The following is a 25,499-nucleotide window of genomic DNA, read 5'->3' on the forward strand; positions in this document are numbered from 1 at the left end:
TGTAATAAGATGATCTTACATCAGATTTTGAGGATAATTACTTACAGTTCCAACTAAAGGGTAGATAAACCCTGCCCCGATGCTGGCACGAATGTCTCTGATTGGCAGGATAAAACCAGTGGGAACACCTTTTTTCTCCGGCATATGAGAGAGAGACAGGTGGGTCTTAGCCATGCAGATGGGAAGAGCACCAAAACCCTGTGAGAGATTTACAGACTGTTAATATCCACCAGGACAAGCACATCTCTTGACATCCGTTAGCTGTTATGTTGTGAGATGCACTGCTTCACAGGATTCAATTCAAACCCGTTGGGCCAAGATTATCTAACCATTTGATATAATTGAGCACACAGCTCATAAAACACATTTTCTACCAACATCAAACATTAGAAGATGGTGAAACTTAAAACTGGTAAACAAATACAAGCATTAAAATTTGACACTGTTTGATAGAGTTGGTGGATTTCAATTAATCAGTTCAAATCACCAATTTCAATGAATCCATTCAAAACTATCTTCTTGTATATAAAGATATAATTTTTTTATGTTATATTGGAGCATGTAAATAAAAAAAGTTTGAAAATATTTACATTACCTTTAAGATTAAAATAAAAAAGCTCAAATATCAAAATTGTACATGCATTTGTTAAGTTCGGTGGCAATGTACAGCCCTTCTCACCTGTTGATTGTAGTAGTCTATCTTAGCTTGAGCCTCAGGTGAAAGCTCAATATCATCAGCACCATAAACCTTCTGTGCAATAGTCCGAATTTTCTCTACAATAGGATCCTGTTAAAAAAATATACAAATAAATAAAAAACACACAGGGCTTACTTAACAAGTCAAGAGAGAAAAAATATACGGGAAAAAAATAATTAATCATTCAAACAATTTAATTTTTTTTTTTTTTTTTTTTTTTGCAATAAAACTTAAGGTGTGTCCCAAATCACACTGAAAATTCCAAAAATAAAAAGTGCACTTTAAATACCCGGATGATGCACTTCAATTAATAGTAGAATATAGGACACTTTATGCACTCAACTGTCACAGCTTCAGTTATGTAAAGAAGGGGGAGGAGCTATCAGACTCCCATAATAAATGACAAAATTACCATATATAACATACACTACATGGATGAGTAAATTGTGCATAAGTAAATAGTATATGAGTACATAGTGTATAGTGCATCATTTGGGAGGTAGCTTTAGCTTCCCCCTATCTGGTGGTCATAAAATCCCCCCAGCCAGTTCTCTGTATAGAGAGCAAGTGTCCAGACCTCTAATAGGATAATAGAGGCAAGCTAGAGCAAAGAGCAGAGATTAACACACCTTTCATAGCATCAATTAATCAAAGTCACAACCTCTAAGCTCACTTAGGTTAACCCAAACCAGCTGATGACCTTACATCCCCCCCAGCCCCATCTTAAACTGACATATACACACTAGGAGCAACACTTGTACAGCTCATTGTACAAGATACAATCATGACAATTTGCTCTGTCTCAGTGGGGATTCACATGTTACCTAAGTTCAATGTTTGCTTTATTAATATTTAAAGTATTATTTTCACAAATAATTGTGTCTGGCCTCACCTGGAGATTGTAGAGGAACTGGAAATGGTTCTTCTGAGATGCAACTTCCTTCACTGCATGTGCCAGCTCCACAGAGCCCCGTCCACCTCTGGACCAATGATGACACTGCACAGCAGCTGAAGCCCCAGAAGCCTCTGCGATGCGACACACCATGTCGATCTCTGCTTGAGTGTCAGTCCTTCACAGAAAGAGAAATGTCACACGGCAAACACAACACTTTGGCTAAATATGGTCATTAATCAAAAAGTAGGGGGAAAAAATAACTTCCAGACGTACTGGAAAGACGCACTTACAAATAAGCTCAATTTGGACACCATCTGTTGGCGTTTTTGATCACACGCTTTCTCACACATTCTTATTACTCTGCTTTACGTCAACCATTGCTATTTATAAATTGTTTAATAAGCCAAAAATTTCAAACCTCATGTTTTGGGAAGAAAATGCATGTTGCAGATAGACCTATTCTTACTTGAAGACATTCAGAGCAACGACCACAGGGACTCCAAAGAGATGAGCGATCTGAATCTGTTTCTTTAGGTTACAACAGCCATCTGCAACCAGCTGCAAATTCTGATAGAAAAAGGTAAACATGGGCATTTCAATAATAATAAAAAGTCTCAATTGCAGGCTTGAATGTCATTATTATTTAACAAATACGATTTTAAATAAAAAAAACATTCAAGCACCAGCTGAGCTTTCCAGAGGAAAATGATCACACCAGTCTCAGAGAATAGCTATCCAAAGCTTCAGTGCTTTCTGTTCCTCATTACAGAACCACACAATTAGCTTAATCACTTGAGTTATTTTCTCAGCTGGGGTTGCTTTAGAGAGACTGATGAAAAGCAGGTATGGTATTTCTTAGACAACAACTCCCATTACGCCTCGGTGTCTTTAGCTTCAACAACACAGATTGTATTTACCCTGTTAATTGAATAACACAAACCACATTTGGGAGGAAGAAGAGAACTGGAGGGGGTGGAGATGATGTGCTCTGGGCCTTTGCCTGAGTGAGGTGAGGCAGACACTCATTCATTTACTTCCCTACCTCCTTCCAACCCTCTTTATTTTCATTCTGTCGTTGGGGAGCAACATCGCCACTTATTGTTGGAGCAGGATAGTACACAAGTGCAAAAAAACATCTTGTTCTTACTAGAATTAAATTAACAAATCATTCACCCTACAAATATGGTAATTTGAAGTAAGACATTGCTTACCTCACTGATATATTCTTTAGGCAGTGGTACACCAGCTGTAACCTAAACAAATATGCAGTATATTCACAAAGTTGAAATGTATTTGGCATATAAATGTCAGGCATGTTAAGAGATTATGTGAGTGTACACACAGCAGCACACACACTTACATTTGGTCCACCTCCATGCATCTTCAGAGCCCGAACTGTGGCTACCAGCACCACAACATCAGGTGTGAGCCCAGACGTCCGACACTTAATGTTGAAGAACTTCTCCATGCCAATGTCAGCACCAAAGCCAGCCTCCGTCACTGAGCAGGGACGGAGAAAGAAATTAAGAAATTGTTGAGAACTTTTGCAAATAAGAATCTTCAAATAAAAACTGCTCTTTTGTGCAAGATACAGATGTAAACAAATATTCTGTATCATTCCCTTATTATTATTGCATAGAGCCGGATAAGAGCACATAACACACACATGCTTTCTCACAAGTAAGAATAAAAGCAACCTACAGTTAGACAATTAATCACAACCATATTAAGAGCGAGCATGCAAGTCCTCTCCGTATGTGTTACTGCGGTCATGAATGAGTGATCAATGGAACATTTCACTGTTCAAGTGCTGACAGTGGTGTACAAAACATGATTATCTCAAACCGTTTTGTTAAGATGTTTTCAATTTCAATTGTTTTCCTTTCCCCTTCAAGTTTTATTTGTTTTATGAATGAGAGATATCAACTCTTTGTGTTTGAACTAGTCTGTATTAATGTGTGTGTGTCATTGAACAGTAAGCATGTGTGGAGTATTTCCATGTATCCATTTTTCCCAGAACCCTGCGAGCTTCCTGTGCTACTTCCCAGGCTTTTGGAGCAGGAGGTAATGGGAAGGGTAATGTTGTTCTTTCCACCAGAGAGGTCTGGCATATTTTCTGAGGCTCTACATGTTTGTGTGTGTGTGTGTGTGTGGTGGTCAGGCACTTGGATTTGAATGGAAATAATCTTCTGAAGGTAAGCATTTTGTTCAGTCACACACGCATCAGCTCTTGATCACTTACAGTTAACTTCATGTAATTCAATTACCATATGATGGAAATATTTAAGCATTTAGACAGAATTTAAGAAATCTAATGCTTTTGCATTGATAGCATGTCCAGGGTGTCAACATTGGCGCAGCTCTGGAAGAGAAAGGAGACTGATTAGGTTTAGGAAGGAAGCGAGAAAGGAGGGAATTTGTTAAGAGTATGTTTAAGACAGAAGAAAGGAATGATTAGTAAAGAAGGAAGGAAGGAAGGTAGGTTTTGGAAGGAAAGAATATTTAGGAAGGAGAAAAGGAAGGTAGGACTGAATAGACAGGAAAGAGTAAAGGAAAGATTGAATGTTTGGTAGAAATAAAGGCAGGAAGGAAGAAAGGCAAAACTGCAAAGTAAGGAAAGAAGGAAAAGTGAAAGTAAGTGAGTGAAGTGATGTGTGCCCAAGTACGGTGACCCATACTCAGAGTTTGTGCTCTTCATTTAACCCATCCAAGTGCACCCACACAGCAGTGTACACACACACACACACACACACAGCCCCGGAGCAGTGGGCAGCCATATTGCTGCATCACCCGGAGAGCAGTTGGGGGTTCAGTGCCTTGCTCAAGGGTCTCATTTCAGTCATGGTATTGAGAGTGGAAGAGAGCACTGTACATTCACTCCACCCACCGACAATTCCTGCCGGACATGAGACTCAAACCCACAACCTTCAGGTTTCAACTCTCTACCCATTAGGCCATTACTGCCCCCGGAAAGTAGAAAGGCAAGTAACAAGGAAAGAGTCCCTAGAAAGGAAAAAAAAGATAAAGAGGGAATGTTTAGATAGGAAAGAAAGAAAGAAGGACGAAAGTTTAGGAAGAAAGCAATTAATATTTAGGAAGGAAAGGAAGGAAGCAAGGAAGGTAGGTTTAGAAAGGAAGGAAGACGGTGCAAATTCATCCTATAAATCTGTATAATACTGTATACATTTATTTTAGTAACTAAGAAATCATTTTGTGTCACAGAAGAAACCCCCATTAAAGCACAACACAAGCCTGCTGTTACAGTTATTTCACTTATGCATGTGTGTGAAACAGGCCAAAAACCATGGAATCAGTGTGTTATCCTGGAGGCAGTACTCATGACCTTGAGACGACCAGGTGCTGTAATAAACTGACCCACCCCACCCGTATATGAGTGTACAACACCAGGCCTCGGGTCACCCACACACCAGTCAGGTACAGATTTACAAAGGGAATGTGAGGTGGGGAGTATGTTATTGCCCTTCAGGAACTTTCAGAGAACTATCAGACCATCTATCAGTCTGAGGCTTGTGTGCCGTGGTTCTGTGAAGTGGATCTGTTGTGTATAATCAGCTGATAGCCAGCGTCCTATCTCTCACCCACAGCAAAAACACTACATAACACACATACCTTGGCATCAGGTAATGCATACACGTCGCCCTCCTTCACTAATATTTTGCAAAAATCAGCAACTCCCAGCATTCCTACTGTTAGTTGAGGCTGATACTCCAAGTCTAATATGGACTTCTCTGAATTCAAGAACAAGACCCATCTGCGTGTCTTTCGCAATGTGATAAAACAAACAATTCATTTCATACTGTGCTCCACAGACGGGCCTCTTGTAAAGTTTATAGGGTTTATAAAAAAACTAAAAAATAAAAAAATACAATTGTAATAAGACTTAATGGTGATGATAATTAGTAAAACATTCCAATTAGAAACACTACTGTTTTAATGTTTTGTTGTAAAAAAAAATAATAATTCAGTAAAACATTAAAACAGTAGTGTTTATCGGCACTGAGTTTTTATGAACATCTCAACTCATCATGCATCACATACATTTAATTAAATTGCAGCCTTTGCAATTTGATAATCTCAGTATGCCATATTGTGATTTGGGTTTTATTTAGTTTAACCATGCAGCTCTTTTAGAAGAATTTACTATTTACACACTGGCAGAAACTCAGCCGTAGGAAAACGTAACTGAAATTCTAGAGGCGGTAACTCGACACAGCTTTGCCTGGTTTGGTAGGCAGTGTTTTCATTGGGCTTACACATCTCAGCTTGTCCTTAAATGAGGGGGTGAAGCTTACACCGTTCTTAGTGTGGACCACAGGGCCTCCGCCATTCCCAGCATTCTTTTAGTGTCTGGGGCATGTTGCGGAGCAGGGGAGAGATAGAGAATAGCAAAGGAATGAGTGAGAAATAGAGAGAGGAAGTAATAAAGTGAAGGAGAGATGGGAAGATAGTGTGTGTGTGTGTGTGTGTTCTGTAAGGCACGTATGTTCAGGTGTGCTGAAGACTCAGAAGACTAGTTTGGTTCAGCTTTAAAAACAAATAAACTAAATTGTCACGTTACATAACCAAAGCTATAAATGGTTAAATTAAACCAGCTTTTCCTCCTCCAGAGTTCAGCGAAATAGCAATTCATACCACTAGGCAATTAGCCACTTAGTCCTACCACTTAGTATAACATTTAAGTCTAGAAAATAGCCTGATGCAAGTTGCTACATGTGAGTCAAAACTGGACCCTATTTAAACATTTGGAAAATATATTTTTTTAAAGAAATGTTTGATTTTTGTTTTTAAGGTGAAATAAAATTTCCTCAAAAAATTTATCATGGTTTTCACAAACAAATTAAGTGTTTTCAACACTGATATTATTAAGAAATGTTTCTTGAGCTCCAAATCAACCTATCAAAATTTCTGTAAGATCATGCGACACTGAAGACGGGATTAATGAAGCAGAAAAATTCAGCTTTCATATTACTGTATTGTTCAACTGTTTTGTTAAACCGTTCAACTGTTTTGATCAAATATCAAACATAACTCTTTAAAAACGAAAGAAAAAAATACTTAACAGTAATGTTTTACAAATTCTTTAACATTTTCAATGATATATACACAACTACATAAAAATAAATGCAATTATATTAAATTAAAGGTTTAAAAACAGGACTGCATTGGGTAAAATAAGTTTATAGATGAAATCTAAATTTTAAAAGGCTTTCTTCTAGAACAAGATGTAACAGATGTATTATAAACAGGCATTTTGGGGTTCAAGCATGACAGGATTCTGTGGTAGTGGTGGGGAGGGGTGGTATCAAAATATATTTGTTAACAGGAGTCTTTTTATTTTAACATGGCCTTTGTCTCTGGTCAATGAATGTGTGTGACTATAAAAAGATGCAGGTGTGCGACTGAATGTGTTTGTTTGTTTGTGTGCGTGTGTGGATATACTGTATGTGTGTGCACTCACCAACATAACCCTCTTCTCCAACTAGTTTAAGAGCCAACTTGTCTGCCAAGACAGAGGAGTTTCCATGGGCGATGTTGGCGAAAGGTCCAGCATGCACAAACACTGGAGTGCCCTGACATGACAAAGACATAAACAATATCAGTGCACACCACCTGCATTTCAAAATAACACACATTAACAGGTGTGCCTCAAGATTACCTGAAAATACTGTAGAAATGTTTAATTAAGAGCTGGTGACTAATAATACAAGACGTAGGGTTTAAAGATTTAGTTTACCCAAAACTGAAAATTAGCCCAAAAACTACTCGCCCTTATGTCATCCTAGTTGTAGATGACTTTCTTCTTTCAGACGAATCTAGTCAGAGTTACATTAAAAATTGTCTTTGATCTTTCAAGCTCACTCAGTGTTGTCTGCATCAGTCCAAAAGAAGTTAAATAAAAAGCAACTACCCTTAATAAAAAGTGCCTCACATCATTTTGATATAAGCCAAGAGGAGACTGGTTTTCCTTTGCTAAAGTAAGGAAACTTTGATTCCTTTGCTCCTGTTAACAAACACTGGTTTCCACGAGACTCACCAGCACATGTGCAACACTGGCCTCATACGTCATCCGCCCGGAGAGTTGTACATATGTCAGTGTACAACTCTTGGCGCAAACTAGATTCAAGAGATTATTACACTTACAAAAAGACATTGATTCGCTACAGGAAGCCTTTGTTCACCCCCCTGAGACATGTGGATGGGCACTTTTTATTTAACTTCGTTTGGACTGATGCACTGCAACACCTGCTGGGTGCCATTAAACAGCATGAAAGATCAAAGAGTGTTTTTTGTCTTTTTTGTTTTTTTTATAACTGACTGGATTGGTCTGAAAGAAAAAAGTCGTGTACTTTATGGGCTAATTTTCATTTTGGGGTGAACTAACCCTTTTAGTAGTCAATCTACATGCCTGAGTATTTTGCTTAAAACTTTACATGGTTAAGATTTTATATGTTGGGACCATTGTATATTCAACAACAATAAATGTTAAATGGGTCTGGAAAGTCTGTTTCATCATCATAAGCCAGAAAGCATTTAAAGCTCTGTGAATGTGAATATGAGTTTTGAGCTGATGACCCTGTGGTCCTCTGTAACTTCCCAAACACTGAAAAGTGACACTAGCAGCTTAAGGGACAGGAAGGAGAGAGTGCAGGAAAATGGAAAAGGGACAACATACAAAACAAAGAAAGACGTGATGGTGAAGTCATTTAATTTCAGGAAAGGGATGCAAAAAAAAAAAGAGCTCCATGAGTTGGAAAGAGACCACCTTCCTTTATCTAAAATTTTATCACTGCATCCCAGCATCCTATTTTTACTGCCTTATATACAGGTGCTGATATATACTAAATATTCTACATTAACATCACCTTTAAGACTTTAAAGAGCAAAAAAATTAGTGAGAAGTGAAATGAACCAAGCTCATTTTGAGACATGACCTTATTAGCTACACAAGCCTGCCAGAGATTTATTGATCATTTCATTTAATCAAAAAGATTAGTTTGTGTTTTGGTATTTAGTTAGTAATGTAGATTCATGTATAGTCCACATCACTATATTTTTATTTTAAGCTGTTGGACAAAAGAGTAGTAAGTTATGTATTTACTTGATGTTTTGATCTAGAGGCCTTATGAATCATCATATGAAAGTGATGAAATCTAATAAACATTAACTGGACACTGATTTTGACAATGTGCTAAATAGGTTTCACAGGTTTAAAATTTCAGACCTAATTAATCAGTTCAGAAGATCATCAAATAACATTCATCTGCAAAATAATTCAATAAATCAATTTACAGCATCAAATTTGCTCACAAAATGGACGTATCTGGCAGCCTGTCAAACAAGCCCAAAAAAAGCACAAGTGATGGTCTTTATGCATGACTGTGGAGGGAAAGAAATAAAAAAACTATAATATATATTTAAAAAGAAAGATTGGAGCCTTTTGCCCTGTAAGTGTGGAAAAGAGAAGAGATTTAACATGCCAATGCCGGGAAAGTTAGAAAACAGGAAATACCAAGTGTGCATAGTAGATGGCAACAGGGTGCTTATGCTTATTTAATAGGCAAAATGTTCATCTTATTTTGACGTTTGTCCAGGTTATCTAGTTATTGACTCTATACGACTTCTATTTTTTAACTAGTACATAAGCTACAAATGTATTTGATTATTCTTATTAACAGTTATAATAACTTTATTAATAGTTCTGTAAATGTATCACAAAGCCAATACACAGATGTATTAATATGTTTGATCAATACATCCCCTTTTAAAGGCTTTTTATGCTTACCAAGAGTACATTTATTTGATCAAAAATGTAGCTGTTTTGTAGCTTATGTTTTAAAATGTAATTTTTTCCTGTGATGACAAAGCTGACTATAACACATTTTAAGGACTCTTTAATTAAATCAAACGAAGAGATTTTATTTGAAAAACAAACTTTATGCAACAATGTAAACGTCTTTACTGTTCCTTTTAATAAATGTAATGCATCATTCCTGAATAAAAGTACTAATGTCTTAAAGAAAACATATACTGACCCGAGGATTTTGATATGGTCAACATATATACACTTGACTTATTTATTTATTTGTTGCCTGACACAAACAAGTGGTTTGCTTGGCCAAGCAAATCCAAATAAGAGTATAGTTTTTTTTATATATATATAAAGATTGTGGATATTAAAGACTAACCCTACCCATGAAAGAATACTCTTCACATTTTTATAGAAGTGAAAAGATAACTGCAAAGTCCTTTAATGTCTAAAGGATGGTTTTTACGATCATACGACTTCTGGGGACAATTTGGTCCCTGAATTGCAGCTAACATCATACACACACTGGAGACATAATTTCTCCTAACACTCTTTACAAATCGTAAGTCTTTATCAAACATGTTTACATCCATCTTTGAACACATGCATGTCCTCTTGTTCAGACATTCACACAGTTCTTCGCTCATATCCCAATCCCAGCAGGGACATTATAACACCATGCAAACAGAATACAGTTTTCCCACAACCCTTTACTGCCTTGTTCGTTCTGATACAATTCCTCCTCACAACAGAAACAGGAAACCAGACAGGAAAGGTTTCAAAAAGCAATTCTGTGGCCCTCTCTACAAACATGCAACTTCTATGCATCTCACACGCAAAAACATACGCATGTACACACCAAACATCAATCACTAGTCATTAGCATGTTTTAAAGTCATAGAGATGAAAGGCATTCCAACAATCAGGCTTTTCACCAGTCAATTTCTCATTTCCAGTTTTCTCGTGGTGTTCAGGGTGTGACAGTGAAAGACAGAGACAAACTCCCACTGAGCCAAAACCAAAACCAGATGTGCATGCGTTACTGTATGAGTGTGTGTTTTTGTTGTCATGCCTCGAATATCCTATCACTTCACCAACGCTGAGAGTATCAAGTTTGGGAGTTTCCATCAAGATAGGACAGTTATGTGTGCATGTGTCGGAGAAAGAATAAGAAAAATAGCACACAAGCGAATGACTGTGTAAAAGATACTGAGTGTTTGCGGTACAGGAACAGGGAAGAGGTCTCACCTCCAGTGTCTGCATCAGTGTGGGTTTGATAGCATCTTTCATGAGGACTGCCAAAGCCCCGGTTACACCCTGAGAAAGAGCAAAGAAATGTCAAAGTATATCGTCCATAGCAGTTGTTGAATCTTTCTATGGTAGGCTTTTGCATAGCCATGACATTTTGACTGGTGATTTGTGATAAATATCATGTTTTTTTCATCACATTACTTACAGTGTACGTTTAATACACATCATTTACATTTAACTTAGTTTTTTTATTCACGTAATTCTAACCCTATTCAATATATAATTCTATGTTCACAATATTTAAAATATTTTCAATATTTTCAATTCACAATGCTGTTTTTGAAACCCATGAATATTATGATTATATTTTAATTATTAGTAATCATTGTTTATATACATAGTAAGATTTTTTTGCAATGTTTTTTAAATGAGCAAAACATACAGCAAAAACAGTAATATTATTAAACATTATCAATTTAAAATAATTGTTTTCTATTATAACATTTCAAAATGCAAATTTTTCCTTTGATGGCAAAGTTGATTTTTAAGCAGCGATTGCTAAAATTTTGAGCTGAAAACAGTGGCTCCTGATTTTTTTTTTGTAAACAACAACACTTTTTTTTACGATTTTTTGATGAATAGAAATTTCAAAAGAACAGCATTCATTTCTGTGACTTTGTGATCAATTTATAGGTAGTTAATTGTGCTCTCTCTCTCTCTCTCACGTAACACACACACACACACACACACACACACACACACAAAAACACACCAAGTCATCTGCAGTGATCGGCTGGCCGTTTCTGCTGCTGCCCACAACCATACGTCCCAGCCTTGCTCGCATATCAGCCAGTCCATCTGTTAGAGCAAGGATAGCCATGATCTCACTGGCCACCGCAATATCAAACTGGGTCTGTAAGAACGAGAGGGGAAAATCACATATTGACCAGCACACAAACACTTCACACTGATGATTTAGGTGATTTCTTTTAACAAAATAAGACATCATGATAAAGAGAGTGGAGAGATTTGTCAGATACACACGCACGCAACATCTGCCAAGTCTGGTTCTTTATCACATACAGTAAACTGCTACCACATGTGTCAAAGACAACCCCAGCTGGAGTAAAAATGAGCTGTCCTGGTTTAACTCTCAGCTAATAAATACTCCCCCAATAAAACAGCTGGGAGTGGTGGCCAGATGCCCTATGAGGAGAGATGGGCCACTTAATACACACCACTTGTGTCAATATTACTTTCCATTTAACTGCATTTACAGCACCCTAATTGCTGAGATGATATCAAGTCAAGGTTTGCAATGCATGAAGTAACACGCTTAAGTGATTTTTTAACATTTCAAACACACACACACACACACACACACACACTCTTACTGTCTTTACAAAATGCACACACTGTATATTATATTGTTCAAGAACACAATACTAGGCTGTAATGGACATTTCAGTGGTTTTGGTACAGTGGGAGGGAGACAAACATAAGCACATGATTGACCAGCTCAAAGGGTTTGCTACAATGTGTGCACAGTAACACCTTTTATAAAACATTTGATTTTAATGGGACTGTTTCCCATTAAGGTGCACACTGTTATCTGCCTGATTTGGTTTAAAAATCATTATTTCTGACAGCCGCTGACATACTGCAAGACTTAACAGATTCCAGCTAAGGGAAATAGACAGAAAGGTCAGAGAGGGAATAGAGAAAGAGAGATATATAGTCATCGAGGAAAAGTGACAAAACTTCTACACTTCAAATTTGACTGTTGGTTAACTGAATCAGAAATATGAAGCACATACCTGGCGAGCATGGCCTTTTTCTGTGTTGGCCTGACCAACAGTGATCTTGCGCAGAAATCTGTCGTTGGTATCAACAACTATTTGAAACAGGAAAACAAAGGTTAAGAGTGAAACCAGAATGAAGCCTCTGCTTCTACCTTAGGATAGTTCACCCAAAAATAAATAGTTCTCTTATTTACGCATTCTCATGTCATTCCAAACCTGTTTGACTTTCTTTCTTCCATTAAAACACATAAGGAGAAATTAAGGATGTACTTGTCACTCATTTCCATACAATTACAACAAATGTGGAAAAAAGCTTTCAAGCTATAAAATTAAATAGAGTGAAAGACCCATAAAAGCAGTCAACATGATTGGTGCACTATATTCCAAGTAGCTTGAACCATTATGATTTGTCTCACTATTCACTGATCATCTTTAATGTACAGAGGACTGAGAGTGACTCTTTAAAATAAGTTATCAGTTTCTCAATTCAAACATAAAAGGGAAATAAATAACATTAAACAGACATTCAAAACTTACATTCTGTCTATTTTCTTTTGTTTTCAAAATATATATTAAAAGAGTAAAATAGTAAATTAATAAATCATTTTAGAAGCACATTTTAAATGGCATTTTAAAGAATTTTGCCACTTGCCAATTCCTTTTTTTTTTGTCCATTAGTCAGATGCTTTTATTTTACTGTTAGTCAATCAAATAAAAAAAAACAGCTCAGTTATTTGGGAACTTTTGCCCTTATTTTAAGTGTTACTCTCAGTCCTCCATGCAACTACTACATCCAGATCATTACGATGGTAAATTGATCTCTACAACCAGATTAGTATGATTGGTGAACAAATTATCCAGACCTGTTTTGTGAACAAGATCAACAGAACAATTTCGACAAAATAATGACAATTCTCATATATGGGGGAATTTTTACTCTAACCTTTCTTAATAATGATAGAAACAAAGCATTTAAAACCTTTTGTAATTGATAGATTTCAAGATTTTTTTTTTTTTTTTAATAAAATCACATTGTTTGGCTTGTTCTATCTGCTCAAGCGTCACAGCGCTGTCTGAAAACAACTTCTGAAGAGAATCCAGTCATGAGGGAACTCAGCTGGATGCTGAATGCTGCAAGCTGGACAGATTTTGCAGTCACTGTTAGAAGATGTATGAGGCAATCTAATGAATCCCAAAAACCAATGACCTAAAGAGACCCAGAGGGATGGGTGCCAGGCCAAACCATAACCTTGCAATAAGCATGCATTCCTCTAAGACTTTTAGGATTTTTTTTTCTTGCAGCCAAGCTGAATGTAGGAGGGTGCAGTATGAGACACAAACACAACTCCCTAAGGGCCAAGAAGTTGCAGGGGAAAGAATTCAAACCCTCTGGTATTTTCTCATGGAATAGCAGAACAATTATTAGAAGTCTCATTTTAAACATGTCACGGGCGCAACAAAAATTACAACAGTGGTTTAGTCTGCTTTCTGGCTGTCTCTCGTATCCCTCTTGTGTATCTGTTTCAATTCATCCATCTGTGACAACACAGCGTACATGAACTACAGCATAACATACAGCACAGCCCAAATGTTTCATCTGAAGAGTGATTAATAAAGTAAAAAAAGACCATGATAATGTAGTCTGAGGATCATTATTCACAATGATATCTTCCCATAATGGACCATGGAAAACCCTAATGGTTAAAACCGTAGATTTATGAATCTCAACTTTTTGTACAGAATTGCCAAACCTTCTCAGACGCACGCACACACACACACACACAGATTCGCAGCAGGAGAGAGATGTAAAGCTGTTTTTAATATTCCAGGCTCCTCATCTTAATGTGCACTTTTGAACCGACAGAGTAAATATCCCATCAGTTACTGCAGCACTCTTCTGAATGTAGGGCTAAAGGCAGCAGATGTTCCCAGGTGGCCATGAGTAAAATGGGAAACACCCCAATCCAGCTGAATCTCGTCCCCCTGTGATCGCAGCTATCAGACAGCACTACACCATAACAAAAAGCAGAAGGTCTACATTTGGTATCCCTTCCAGGCTCTCATATGTAATGACATGGTTAGTTTATGGTGCTGTCCCGCTAGTCATTTTAAAACAGAAGAGTTAAATGTGGCAATAGCATTCCAATGACCACATATTGTGTCATACTGCATGCTTCAGCTCCCTGTCTTATGCATCACATATCCTGTACCACAATCTCTACATTTCTTTCTGTGACTTATCAAGCATTGAGCAATTTCTTATAAGAACATGCCATATGCAGAACAGTAAAGCAATCTACATTGCACAAGATCCTACCTCTCTGCCATGTGACCTTCTCAGGGTCAAGGTCAAGACGGACAAACGCCCTGACCTCTTCTGGTGTGAGGTCACTGGGGTCAGTTTTGTTTATTCCAAGACGCTGAAAACACAGGTGAGGAAGAGACAGACACAAGTGCAGTGATTATTATTATGAAAACTGGTTCATTCATATTTATGTGGTTCATTCATACTTAAAGCATTTTCATTTCTGCAGTAAGTTTTGGCCTTTAATAGGTACTGTACAGTCTGTTCTCTTGTAAATTTACTGACTTTGCCTGTTTCAGCTTATCTGTCACAGTCAACATAACACAACACTTGACTTGTTTACTTTATAAAATATTTTAAAAAAAGAAAGAAAAAAAAGAAGTGAAGGGCTAAACTTGTGAATGCTGAGACTTGCTGTGAATTACAGCTTTATAAGAAAGAATTGTTAGTTTTCGCAGTAGCTGCCTGAGGACCCCTGTTGGTTATCTGATGTACTGCTTCCAAAGTTCTAGTGCAGTTCTTCTCAACATTTGTAACCTCCCCATTGTCCACATTGTCTCTTAAAGTCTTAAGAGGGGAATGTTTTACAGAGTTCCCATTTATCGGGAAAAGGATTAAAGATAGGGATGTCATTTTTTATATATATAGTTTTAACCTGATAAATTAAGTTATTTGGCATATTAAATACATATTTAAAATTAGGCTTTTTAAGAACATAGAAGCCCTGGATCTTCAATGGAAAAAAGGGGATTCTTGTATGTGTGTGATAAAAGGGGATGCATTAAAATAAAATGTGATGAAATGACAAAGCATTAAAATACAAGCATTAAAAAAAACTTCTGTGTCAAATGATGATGGCATTATAAAAGTTAAAAAGGTCAGAGGTACAAAGATCTTGTCCAGACTCACCTGTAGGCGAGCCATCTGTATAGGAGAGAAGCATCTCACACCGTTAACAGATGGCACTAGTCTGCTGTACAGGGCCTGAAAGACACAAAACAACTTAAAGCTGTGATAAATATACAATTACAGACTTGTACAGAACCAGAAACAATTCTCTTTAATGATGCAGCTACTGACTAACTGCTGATGAATCATAATATTAAATCACAGGGAGACTGTCCTGTGTGAAAAGAAAAACATTCTGATTGCAGTTGTTTACCCTGTCTGATTGAGTAGCTTCATGGAGAATGCGGGCATCGATAGCTGCCGCCACTAGATTATTGGCTGCTGTTATAGCGTGGATGTCTCCTGTCAGGTGGAGATTAAACTGAGGGGGGAAAAAATAGTGAGAGTAAGAATGAGTAAGCTGTTTTCTGAAGCTTCTGATAAAGACAGTATCTGCTCACACACACACACACACACAAACACATTCAGTGTTGTCCAAAAGTCTAACATAACAGAGAAAATATGAGATTCAAAACTTCAAAATATAAAGCTACAGATAAAAAGTCTCATTATTTCCATCCATGCTGTTATTAAAGCAAAACATGGACGTATCATAAAACCAAAAATTCCAAATTACGTTATATTTCCTTTTACACTTTGCAATTAATATGCTGATATTTACCGGTAATAAAAATAAAACTAAATTCGAAAAATCTATTTTGACTGAGTTTTAGACATTTTGCTTTATTTTACTCGGTCTCAACGGCTGTGTGAGTTTCTTTTAAGGGCTGTCATCACTTGTGGCATACTAAGGGAAAGGGCTTTGTGATAACAGGAGACAGGATGTCTGTAGTCACTCACCTCCTCCATAGGAATGACCTGTGCATATCCTCCACCCGCCGCTCCTCCTGCAGGGAGACAAAACACACAGCACTGAAAACACAAGACAATATGTCTGACATAAGCTCTGATCCTAAATCTAGCGAACTGCCCTGCTGTGTACTAAACGAGCAGCAACTTCGAGCACCACACAAATAGCAGTTTGCACAACAAACTATTGCAATTCATTTAAATTATGTTACTAAGCTAATGACATGATATTCCACATACATATATAAATATGTAGAATTTAATATAAAATTACATCAAGTACATTTATTTGATTCAATTTTGAAAATCCCCTTACATTACATTTTTTGTATATTTACAATAAATTCGAATGATATTTTATTTCCATTCATTTAATTTTATTTAGCCATCTTGAATTTATTTTACTGAACTCAATGCAGGGCATTCTGGAATTGCCTACTCTACAAAGGACAAGATACAGTGCCTTAAAATCAGTGCATCTTAAAATGTTGCTTAATTATAAAACCTGCGTTACAGTGCAACCTTCAGGAAGTGTATCGGTGATACCATGAAATGTTGTTATAGTAGTAACTGTTATCCATGTGCTACGATATCAAACTAAAGTAAAGCAAGCACACAAAAACACACCTTTGACACCAAACGTTGGGCCCTGGGAAGGCTGTCGCAGGCAAGCGAAAGAGTTGAGCTTGAGATGAGCGGAGAGGGCCTGGACAAGACCTATGGTCACTGTACTCTTCCCTTCACCCAGAGGAGTGGGAGTTATACTGAAAAACATAGATCAAAAACATTATCAACACATGCTTTCCCACATTCACAGGGAGAAGGTTGTTACTATACATCTATCTGCCTTCCTCATTTCCGTTTTCCCTCTGATCTCACTACATTAGACTGCTCCATCAGCATCCTCCCTCCCTCTCACTCAGTCTTTGTGGAGCAGCTCTTTTGGCAGAGCAGCAAAGGCATGCCAGTGGCTGACAGTAATAGGGTAAGCTGGGTGGGGAGGGCAGTGCTGCTTCACAGCATCTGTACGCAGAACAAAGAATGTGACTTAAAGAAGGAGAGTTAAGGGAGAGAGGGGCTGCTGATAAAGCCAGGGGTCTGCGGATTCCCCAAACACATGAAAGAGACCCTGGGCCCCCATTTGGAGCTGACTGAGCCACGCTTCACACACACGGATGAAAGGGAGGCTCCTGGTGGGCTCAAGAGCCAGTAGTAGATAAGATCCCTGGGCCCGCCATTCACTCTCTCTAGGAATTTGGAAGCAGAGTACAAATGTGCACACAGAAGTGAGCGTGAAAACTTGACCTGAAGTTTTCCTTAAATGCTTTTAACCTTTTTTTTCTTATTAAGGTTCTTGCAGTGCTACTATGATGGTCATCAATTAATCTCCCATTGTCTTTTACTGATTAAAACCTGTTTAACAAATTAAGTCTATAGAGTTTTCATTCAATTAAGATTTGTATTATTGCTTTGGTACCGATATCTCATTTAATTTCGGTTTAATTTATTCCTGGTTTGTTTAGTGTACACACTGTCACTTTTAACACTGAATCTAAAGATACAAAACAAGACAAGTACAAGATGATAACCTGATTAGACAACTTAGGGAAACTACCAAAACATCCAAAACAACGCTGTGTGTCAGACTGAATGCGCTCGCTCCATGGGTGTACATATGTTGGTCATGTTACCAGCTTAAAACTAACTAAGAGCTTATGAAATATCCAAAGGAGTCAAAACAGTGCCAGGAACACCTGTACCGAACTGTAATGGGTAACATAGCTCCAATGACAAGATGAGATTGCTTTTGGTTCGTTTAGATGTGTTGGGGTTGTATTGTGTTTTCTGTCTGCTTGATTGGTGCACACAGAGGTTCGGAAGGCAGTGTTCACATATATCCAAATGAACTGTGTTAACAGAACAATCAGTTTTATCAAACCAAACCTTCCAAGTCTAAACACACCCTTAGATAAATAATATGACATGAATTTCCCTTCAATGACAGAATTAAAAACTGATGTCACACCCTGCCACCAGGACATATTTGCCGTTATGCTGATGTTGGAGGCGGTTGAGAAGGGACAAATGGACTTTGGCTTTGGTGTTTCCATAGGCCTCCAGCTCCTCTGGAAGCAGCCCAATCTCCTGAGCCAGCTGGGATATGGGTTTGGGAGTCTGTGCCCTGGAGATCTCTATATCACTGAGGGTTACAGAAACGAGGAAACAGAAAGACAGAGAGACCAATTAGTTCTGTGCACAAATGAACAAGCAAAGGTCTGAGTGATGCATATTCTAAAAGTAAAAGGCAAAGCTGCTCGTACCTAGGCACAGGTGACAGGGGTTGAAGTTTTAGTGGGCGGAGCCTCCATGGCTGGTACTGCTGTTCTTGTGTCCACCTCCTGCTGCTCCTCACTACATGCTGGCAGATCACAACAGCAGCGATAAACATCACAGTCAACACCTCAAAATGACTTCTTCATTCACTCCATAATTATGAGCAAAAATATATACTAAAAAAAATATACTGGCAATATCTACTGGATTTGGCATAACACTATACCTTTCAAAAGTACATTTATAAAGTTACAAAAGATTTCAATAGAAATTTAAAAAGAACTGCATTTTTTTTATACATTTATTGAAGAATCCTGGAATCCTGTTTCCACAAAAATATTAAGCATCACAACTGTCTCAATGACAGGAAATTAATGTTTCAATGATGCAAACAAAATTCTAAATTCAGATATTAAGTTGATATAATTATTTATCCTATTTATTTAGACTTTAATAGAAAGAAGAGACAACAGCAGGCCTCTCACCTGCATTCTAAGCGCAGCACTAAGAGACCCAACTCCAGCACTAGATTCAGCTTCAGCTTCAGCTCTGTGCTCCCAACTGTCAGGTTGCTCTAGGAGATAAGATCATATGTATGAAAAGTTGGCCCGGACGGAGCATCTAAGGAAATACAATTAGCGGTGTCTTTATTATGTTCCCCAGACTAATGGAATTTGTGGGTAAGGGAGGAAATAGCATGGGCCTCTATTACCATTAAGGTCTCTTGTAGATGGAAGGTAATGAAAGGTGAAGGAAACTGCATGCCTGACTTAATCAGTTTCAGAGGAATCACATGCTTGTCTTTCACTTCCATGATAATACAATTACAACAGTTCCTTTAATTCTCAGATGACACTTCTCAAGTGAAGAAGTGCTCTATATGTTTTACTTATACTAACAACGTAAAAATCCATTGTTGGAATGTGTCCAAGGCTTAATATCTTTAATTTGAAAACGTACCTTCCATTAGGGCTGAGCTGAGGTTAATGACTGCCATCCCCGGTCTTAACCAAGTGGGTGGCAGACCCTTGTGGCCAGTTTCTAAGAATACCACCACATCCGAATCCATGATCTGAAAGACAGAAAGCCAATTAGTGTATGCTTCAAATGATTTATCTATAGACTGTATAAAAACAGGATTTAGCCCGATGTCCCTCCCAAAACAAAGCAACATTGCCCTCTGCTGCTGAAAATACCAAACTACACCTAAATATTGACATGAGTATCTCCCAATGATCAATCATTTACCCGTTTCTGCAAGTGCTTTGAGCTCCACTGGCAGGTCTGCACCATCACACCATTGTTTTGCAGCAAAAACTGAAGCGTTGCCTTCAGGGGTCCCTCAAGACCCAGCAGCACTGCCATCTTTCCAACCAATGGGGCGTCTAAAGGAGAATTACAAAAAGGAAATGCTGTATTTTTAATTTGTCTCTAACCAATTCATCATAACCTTTACCTTTATGCTACAATTAAAAAAAAAAACATTCTAAAATTTTTAGTCAGTAAGATGTTTTTTGGAGAGAAATTGACACTTATTGAGCAAGCATACAACAGTTTGATCAAAATTGACAGTAAAGAATTTATTTTATACAAAAAAGATCCATATTTCTTGAATAGGGTTGCAAAGGGGCAGAAAATATCCAGTAAATTTCTAGAAACTGTCCATGGTAACTTAATCTAGGGAATTTTGGAAATTTTCAGAGTTGGAAACTTAACAGGAATTTATGCAAATTAATTGGACTTTTGAGGAAATTTACAGAAAGTGTATCATATACAAACATAAATATAAACATTTTGTTTGGTCATAAGCTGGCATGCATGCAAACTAATAGAAGTTTTAAGAATTATACCTAGGCTCATAAATTATCAATGAAATAGTGCCAACTAACTTACATTCTTCATATCAGATTTACTGGCTAGCTAGCTGCTGTATAACAAATTTGGGTATTTGATAATTAAACTCAAATACCATAGAACAAATATATTTACAAAGTAATTTCAAACCTTGAATGGAAGCCTGGAAAATGAGGGGGGGGATTCCCCTTTAGGTGACAATGGGGGATTGTGGGAAGGGGAGGGTCATTTTAAGACGTTTTTTTGTTTTGTTTGTTTGTCACTGTATTTGTTTTAACAATGGTATAATTTTGTTGTGCAATAGCTTACACACAGCACAAGAAAGATTTAAACACTAATTTAAGCAATATTTATGTACTCAACAAGATGGACATTTTGACATCATTTTGTGTTCAGTATTCTAGAAATGATCTGTACATGTTATAAAGGAATGAATGCACAGTGCATGTAGGGGATGTGTTCTCAATAGCCCTGCAGTAATTGTTTGCTGTGTGCATGTGACTGAGGAATGTGAAGGGTAGAAATTCAAATGAAATGACATTAAATCTGGTTGTTTTAACATCCCTGTTCCTGCAATTGTGCAAATTCCCAGTTTATTCCAACAGAAATTTTCCAGCCTTTAAAATTCACGGAATTTTGCAACCCTATTCTCGAACACCAAATCGGCACATTAAAATGATTCCTGAAGGATCATGTGACACTAAAGGCTGATGAAAATTCAGCTTTGCCACAACAAGAATAAATAAATCATTTTAAAATATATTAGAAAATTCAGAATTCTGATTCTCTTATTCATATTATTATTTTATAATGTAATAATATTTCCTAATATTAAAGTTTTAACGGTTTTTATTCATCAAATAAATGCAGTCTTAATGAGAATGATACTTTTGAAAGGTAACATACATTAATCTTTAGAGGATATATTTAACACATAGACATATTAATACTCTATTCAGTAGAATTAGCAGTGTTTGTGAAACATTTTACCTTTTGAATTCAAATGTAATAACATATGCCAAAATGCAAACAGATACACACCATGCCTAGCAAGCATTTCCAGCACAGCTCCAGCTACAGGTGAGGCAAAGCCATCTCTCTGATCCCCCAGCACCACACGGCCAACATTAAGATCAGAGACCCTGCAAACACATGCATATACAAACAATAGTGGTGGGGGGGGTTATATTAAATAAATATATCTAGAATATATTTAAAGGCATCCTGCAATGAATAGTTTCCAAATAACTGAATTGTCATAAAAATATAATTTTAATAAACTCTTATATAATTTTTTTGTAAAAAAAACAAAACAAAAAAACAAACTCTGGCTTACCCATCCACATCTTTCTGTGGCTTGATAGCATTACGGACACTTTTTGAGAGAAAGGACTGAGGAAGGTGCAAAAAAATGCCATGAACACGAGCATCCTCATTTAATCTCAAGATCTCCTCGATCACCTGTAGAACAGAGACAAGAATTCAGGAGGCTGAGATCTGGACAGACCTCTCTAAGGAGTTTCTGTTTAATCAAAAAAAGCGAATTATTGCTTTTCAGATTTGCAGCTTCACCGACCTCTTCCTCTCTGCACTGGTGTGAAAGACAAATCTGCATAACATTCAAGCCGATCTGTGTGGACACAAAATAAGGGTATATAACACTGCATAAGCTAGCAATTTGCATTCCTATTCATCTTATCGATCAATAGCAAATCCATCTACTAAAATGTAAAAATGTGTGTTACTTGAACCCATTTATTTACTGCGTATTGGGCAGAATGGAAGACAATCAGTTATACCTTTCCAGCCATCTTCTTATTCACCTCCAGCAGACGGTCATCTTCACCAGTCTATCGTAAGTACAGACATGCAGCTTTCAGTGTCTGAGATTCATTCACATATCTCTTTTTCTAAACACAAAGTCACACCTGTATGATAGCCAGTGTAGGTTTGAGGCCTGGGTTGGTTTCTCTGATAGCTTCAAGCTCCTCTCTGCTCCTCTGAACAAGGCCACTGTAAATGAGATGGACACAGAGTGCATATATTTAACCAGTCAGCTCACAGCACATTTCATCCAAAGTAACATCACGCATGTTCATTAACTTCTGCTAAAAGAACAGAACTTCTCATTGAATGAGCACAAGACACACATCCAATACAATAAGTACAACATTATTATTATTTAAACTCATCAAGCTTACAAAGCTGATATGCATTTTAAACAACTTGGTTATCTAACCCTGACTGCTCTTTAGACAAAAATCAATGTTGACCATGCATTAAACAGTACTCAATCATTTTGTCTGTTCTTGTCGGAAGCAGACTTTGAACCTCAGAACAAAAAGGAGCAAAAGCTACAAGATTTAGGACAAAATTTTATCATTAATATTAACAAAATAATTGCTAATATGACCAAAGATAACCCCCCCCCCCCCATATATTTTTACATACACAGCCAAGTAGATCTTCAAGCTCTCTAAACATTGATAGAAACGTTCTCCCTGTGCATGCTCAGATGAAGTTTAAAAGCTTTATACTGGCATCTCTGCCACACAAATACATTTTATCATAACAACTAGACTGGTGTCCTGTTTCTTACTATGACAGACACAAATAAATGTTTGCTCAGCTGATTATAATAACTTTAAGCAGGTTGGCCAACGCATTCTGACTAGCAACAGATAAAATTATCTTGTGCTCTATTGCATCACTGTAAGCATCTTTTGTAAGGCTGGTTGCAAAGGCATCTTTACTGATTATTTTAACCCTCGGTAGCACATACCTAACCTTTGAATCCATTTACAGACATCAATAAGATACATAAGGGTCACTTTTAGGGTTTGATAGGGAAATGTTCCCCCTGCTTCACACAGTTCCCATCTGTTAAAGACTTTTAGGAGAGACTGTTGTAACACATTTCAGTGACTGTAACTCAGTTTTTTGCAAGCTTTAACATACCCATTAAATTAAAGAAGTGTTCCTGTAAATTCTTTATATTACTATTCAGTTTCTATAGTCTTACAATATATTTCACACTGGAGATGGTCATATAGTGCATGCCAATGAATTCACTGGTGTAGCAACACATTTGTAAAATGGTGTTATAAACTCAACCTGTATGACAATACTACCAGGTCTTTTAAAACTGATGTCATTAAGATTCCATGTTTTACATTATACACAATCAGATAACACAAGCCTAGGCTCTATGAATCATTAAAGTCAGTAATGGGAATGCCAACCAGGAGAAAGGGTTAAATGAGGACATTCAGTGTAACACTGACCTACAATGAACGACATACTTTTAACCTTCGTTGATTCAAAAAAATATATAAATAAATAAAAAAACCTTCAAAGGTTATAAGAAAACTTGAACTCATTCAGTAACACAGTGTTGATATGCAGCCCAATTAGCATACAACGCAGTTCATATTAAACCGGGTGTATAGACGGAAGACTAATGGGAAGCAGAAGTTACATCATCTGGCGGCCAAACACCGGTAACGTTAGCACGTGGAACCAAATCAACGCCAAGACAATAGATACTTTAGCCAAGTCGCTATCTATTCAGAACCAACCGGTTACAAGCACACAAACATTCAGTGTGTTTTAGAAAATGTTTAGAGCGTGTGTTTTGTTTTGATCTTACCCAACAGCACTTTCATACAACGGTCCATCGTTTTTTCGTGGATGACTTTTAAAACTCAATACCGTTTCACTCGTACCGCTGGTCGAACTTGCTTCCCGAGCCTGTAGATAAGAAACCGTGCTATTAACAGGTATGAATCTGTTCTCCGAGTTTAAAACTTTGACACCCGCTCCTGATCGTCGTATGCCGGCGTGGCTCCGATGTGCATGGCGAAAAGCGAGCGACAGCCTCATCTTAACACGTCCACCCTGGTCTGAGGTTTCTAAGCAGAGGCTGAGCGGAGTCTTGTCTGACACTCAGGTGATCTCGTGAGTACTAGACTAGTGGACACTGTACAAGCCAAGCGCGTGACAGATAGCGCGACGCGGAACACCCGAGGGAGGAGAAAAGGTGGTTCTCCTTTCCAGTTCAAAGGCGGTTAGCATCCATCTTATTGGTGCATTATAAGGAGGAAAGGTTGAATGATCTTGGCGTTTCTACAATACTCATTTCCAAGTCTGAACAAGAACAAATGACTCACTTGGCATTGGGCAACATTTTTTCGTAACCTTACATGCTCTCTCTTTACGAATCTGTATGTGTATATATTTTAACCATAAATATCATTTAATGTGCAAAAAAACAAGAGATCCAGCTTAAGAGTTATAAGTGAGCAAACAAAGTAGACCAACTCACAGTGGTGAAAATTTCAATATCCAGAATGATTAAAGGCGACAGAACAACTTAAGAATGAACAGCATGGGAATTGGTGTCATCAGATCACATTGACTTGTCCAGATCCAGCTGCCACATTCATGTCATGAGCTTTGTGTTTACAAGCATGAGTCTACATTAGCCAATGAATTTTTATTTATATACAATAAAACAGTAGGCATATTGAAAAATGTTACAATTTAAAATACCGGTTTTCTATTCAATATATATATATATCGTTTTCTTCTGTAATGAAGAAACTGAATTTTCAGCAGTCAATACATTAAGTGTAAAATGATTTTTCAGAAATAATTTTAATATGCTAATTTGGCACTTAAAAAACTATTATTATTATCTTATTATTCATGTAAAAAACTAGTTAGAACTACTTAATATTTTTTTGATACCTTTTTAAAACGATTCTTTGATAAAT

General features: G+C 37.3%; 1 protein-coding gene across 1 annotated transcript; it reads right to left on the reverse strand.

The window, feature by feature from the left end:
* On the reverse strand, positions 1 to 24,737 carry LOC113077461 (monofunctional C1-tetrahydrofolate synthase, mitochondrial-like). Its single transcript, XM_026249854.1, has 26 exons — positions 24,374 to 24,737; positions 22,653 to 22,737; positions 22,524 to 22,574; positions 22,301 to 22,354; positions 22,061 to 22,185; positions 21,766 to 21,866; positions 20,119 to 20,255; positions 19,831 to 19,942; positions 19,356 to 19,444; positions 18,858 to 18,955; positions 18,563 to 18,736; positions 17,164 to 17,300; positions 16,528 to 16,574; positions 15,941 to 16,048; positions 15,688 to 15,762; positions 14,791 to 14,893; positions 12,489 to 12,565; positions 11,444 to 11,584; positions 10,669 to 10,737; positions 7,072 to 7,183; positions 2,953 to 3,092; positions 2,804 to 2,845; positions 2,059 to 2,159; positions 1,590 to 1,767; positions 680 to 787; positions 1 to 198 (listed from the first exon to the last, which is right to left on the reverse strand). Exons 1-26 carry the CDS (start codon positions 24,604 to 24,606, stop codon positions 16 to 18), a joined length of 2,880 nt encoding a protein of 959 aa, XP_026105639.1. The 5' UTR covers positions 24,607 to 24,737; the 3' UTR covers positions 1 to 15.
* Positions 24,738 to 25,499: the final 762 nt, after the last annotated feature.

The sequence above is a fragment of the Carassius auratus genome, unplaced genomic scaffold, assembly GCF_003368295.1.
Source record: "Carassius auratus strain Wakin unplaced genomic scaffold, ASM336829v1 scaf_tig00022679, whole genome shotgun sequence".
NCBI lineage: Eukaryota > Metazoa > Chordata > Actinopteri > Cypriniformes > Cyprinidae > Carassius > Carassius auratus.